Source organism: Perkinsus marinus (genome assembly GCF_000006405.1).
Source record: "Perkinsus marinus ATCC 50983 genomic scaffold scf_1104296974790, whole genome shotgun sequence".
NCBI classification, from domain to species: domain Eukaryota; phylum Perkinsozoa; order Perkinsida; family Perkinsidae; genus Perkinsus; species Perkinsus marinus.
In genome coordinates this window covers 1-3,598 of record NW_003200973.1, presented here as the reverse complement: position 1 = coordinate 3,598, position 3,598 = coordinate 1, and the positions used below count along the sequence as shown (strand labels likewise).

Genomic DNA, 3,598 nt, shown 5'->3' with positions numbered 1-3,598 from the left:
CACATCCGTCACATCAGCCCCTCCACGCGGGACCTCTCAGCATGAAAAAGACATGAAAGTCAAAGTAATACACCGACTGTTGCCTACCTTAGAAGGTGACGATTGCCACATAACCTCCTGCGCCCATGAGGAGCAGGCATAGGAGAGTGAGGAATAGGATAATAGACATTTCGATCCAGTTCGACTTGACCACAGCCGCGAACGAACCTTCGTTGAGAACCTTCATCCTTACATAGAACAAAGCAGGGAGGATAGCTGCCATAGCGATCACTGTGAAGACACTCATAAGGTTTATAAGGTTATTCACACTGGGCACTGTGATGGCAATGACGAGAGTAATGGCGACCAGTATAGTCCGAGCCACAGCCCTCTTGATGAAGTCGCGCTTTGACGAGCTCTTTATCTCTATCTTCACAGCCTCCTCGAGGGACGCAGCGATGGGCATGAGCAGGACTAGATAGTGAGGGAAGGCTAGGGCCAGCATCGATACAACCAGGGCATATCCCCAGGCATCCAATGGCTGGTCCGGTGGGGTTATGCTGTCCAGGATGGGTACTTCTACGAGACTTCGACCATAGCCGTAATACCCACAGGCACCAACACCAACGTAGATCGAGAACACAATGAAGAAACTGATAGAAGCCACCTTGGGGAAAGCCGAGGGCGTCTTCATCTCGCGAAGTAGGTTGGGAGTAGCACTGGCGATCTGATAGGACAGTACTGCATTGCCGAATGAGATAGCCCAGTTGAGAGGATCCTGGCTGATGAGGTCATACTCAATCTCCTCGTCTGTGGTCACTCCGTGTACAATACCATTGGCGGCAATGATGACGAAGAGAGCTATGATGCCCATAAGGCCTACAATAGCGACGTAGGACATGTCCTTGAGGGACCGTATCCACGATAAAGGAACACATATAGCTGCCCAGATGACGCACCATACGGTTACTGAGAGCTCCGGAGCCAACTTCTGGGTATTCTGGCCTAGAAGGAGGAGGAGGGTGGCACAAACTCCGATCATGGTGATGTGAACAATAAGGGCTGTGATGATCTGACCAGCTCGACCAAAGCAGACTCTGCCGAGCTCCTCATAAGTGTTGATAGGATCTCCCTTGGGGTGATTCGTGACGGCTTTGTAGAGGTTGCAGACCATATAGTCCGACAGGGCAGCACCGAAGAAGAGGACAATAACACCGCCGATCCAGCCACACTTGGCCATGACAGTCGGAAGGGTGATGACACCCAGACCTGACAGGAAGAGCGCTGTTCCTATGCCGTCGAAGGGAGGAAACCACGAGGGATAAAATGTGTTGATACCAGGAATAGAACTCACGTCCATCCGCAAACTAAACAACACTCCTAACCTCTACACCACTAGTCCGTATTACCTATAGCTGTGAGAATGATATTCAAAATGGACCGGAGGTTAGAGCACTTCCCATCAAGAGAGTCTTCACTAACATCACTAATGACCTTCTTATCTGAAGAATCATCGCTCACTGAAGGCGTTCGGTCTACTTGGCTCATTAGGGCCGAGTCAAAGAGGAACTAAAACCCACTTGTTGAAGGACAGGCAAACCCGACCTCAACCACCGACCCAACGCAAGAGAATTTAATACTAATTCACAGACGAGATGTAATGTTAGATCACAATGAGCCACGCCTGTGGAGCGACGCTCGCTGATAGGGAAACTCAAAAACCAAAGTCGATACTGTCAATAGGAGATGCCGCTGCCAAGTTTTGAACCTGCGCATATAGAGTTCCCGCACACACAGGAATCCACATCCGCGTTGCCGGTTCATTGTTTTTCAACGATTATAGCTGGGTTAAATCGTCACGATTAGGAGATGATGAGGAAGTACTCGGACTAGATAGACTGCTCGTTTCCTTTCGCCCTCTTTCAGAAGTGACCTCGCTTCTGCTGCGAATTCGTAGAGTCGGCAGCTCCTCTTGGATATGATTTTCTAGTGCATCTCCTGGGAGCGTTAAAGCAGTTTCCATAGCTAGGGAGGCGGCCAGGGACGTCGGAGTATCTCGTCTGAGGAACAAAGAACCCTGCTACGAGTTCGCCCATAGTTACATCGAGATTAAATTTAGTGTTATATTATAGTACATATTTAAATCTATATTACATTAGAGTTTCACCGAGATATGAAAAACACTGGTGAGGAACACATTCATAAACCACAACGTAAATACCAATATTACGAACCCTGTCCTAATCATAGTCCTATACTCCTCTCCGATGCTCTTGCCCAGAGCGTCAACAACAACCGATGAGGATCCTCCCATGAAGACAACTTGCCTACCCAGACAGGCTATCAGTAGTCCATGTCCTCTCATACTCCAACTCGCATTTCGGTGTTCTATTATCACCGCTCCGCCGTCTCTCTACTCGAACACGCCTCGCAACACGCTTGTAAGAATACGGCAATGGTCTACCATGTATACGTACTAGTCTTGAAACATGACACTATCACTTCTTACAATCTTTGCTTGAGGGTATTATAAGTGCAGCATTCCAACTCGACATGGGGGCCTAGAGCAGCCCTGACGAGGACGAGACCAGCGGAGACGAACAAAGCTGACTCATCATCACAGATGAACATCACACGTGGCACTGCCGTGGATGGCTGAAGTGATGCCGATGCTAACCTGAAGAGTATAATATACTAAATAGATGAAGTGGGGCAAATCGAGGAGATAATGAGTGTATACTCAACACCTAGCCCGAGATGGACCCGGTATCAAGCCAACGCACTGTTCTGAGAGGTGGGCTTACCCGATGAACTCCTGCATGATGGACATCACAAACTTGCAACGCACGGCCTTGGCAACGGTCGAGGGTAACTTGATGGGATCCTCAAGGGCCGCCGGGTTATACATACAATCAACCATGATTAAGTCAATCTCTGAGAGGAATGTGATACTCCACAAGCTTGGCAATAACAAAGCACCACACTACCATCCATACACGGCTGTAAGCGGGAGGTCGATGGCCCGGATATTCCCCGCAGATGAACCCTCTTCCTCAACGATGTCTCGCGCAAGCTGCGGGCAAGGGGGGAATTTCCGGGGTCCAAGGTGACAAGAAGGACCCCTGGTCGGTAGGCCTCGGTATCTGATGATGCGGAAGAAGTGGAGAGCAAATACGCAGTAGGGAAAGTCGATTACCTTCAACCGGTCCGCCTGATATGATCCATTCCAAAATGAATGTTTCTATGACGTCTTGGAGGAAGTCTAGGAGTTGAGAAAGTTGTGGTATGAGCATGACCAGCAAAGATACCCAAAATTTGAGCCAGTAAGAGAGCCAATACACTATCGAATAGCACCACTGTATAGCAATGGAGAGCACCTAAGGGGTCAGCATGATCACGACATGAGGAGCTGGTCATTCCTTACAGAGATAACCCACTTGGACATGACCTCTGTCAGAGAAGTGTCGTTACTAAGAAACTGAAGGGAACGATAAAGGGAGAGATCCTTGTACGGTAGCCGCTTACACTCCTAAGCTGATATATGCATCGACACTGCTTCCTCGGTGCATCTACGGCCCGAAACACATCCAAGAGTTCGCTGGGGAGGACACCATGGCAG

At 49.1% G+C, this 3,598-nt stretch overlaps 2 protein-coding genes across 2 annotated transcripts; both read right to left on the bottom strand.

Annotated features, from left to right (window-relative positions):
* Window positions 1-88: 88 nt before the first annotated feature.
* Window positions 89-1,219, bottom strand: Pmar_PMAR027057 (Vacuolar amino acid transporter, putative; the record flags this gene model as incomplete). Its single annotated transcript, XM_002765746.1, has 1 exon — window positions 89-1,219. One exon carries the CDS (start codon window positions 1,217-1,219, stop codon window positions 89-91), a length of 1,131 nt encoding a protein of 376 aa, XP_002765792.1.
* A 1,265-nt stretch (window positions 1,220-2,484) lies between these two features.
* Pmar_PMAR027056 (hypothetical protein) lies at window positions 2,485-2,899 on the bottom strand (the record flags this gene model as incomplete). The annotated part of the gene is made up of 2 exons (XM_002765745.1): window positions 2,485-2,656; window positions 2,784-2,899. The coding sequence occupies 2 exons, from the start codon at window positions 2,897-2,899 to the stop codon at window positions 2,485-2,487; spliced, it is 288 nt and encodes a 95-aa protein (XP_002765791.1).
* Between the last annotated feature and the right edge of the window lie 699 nt (window positions 2,900-3,598).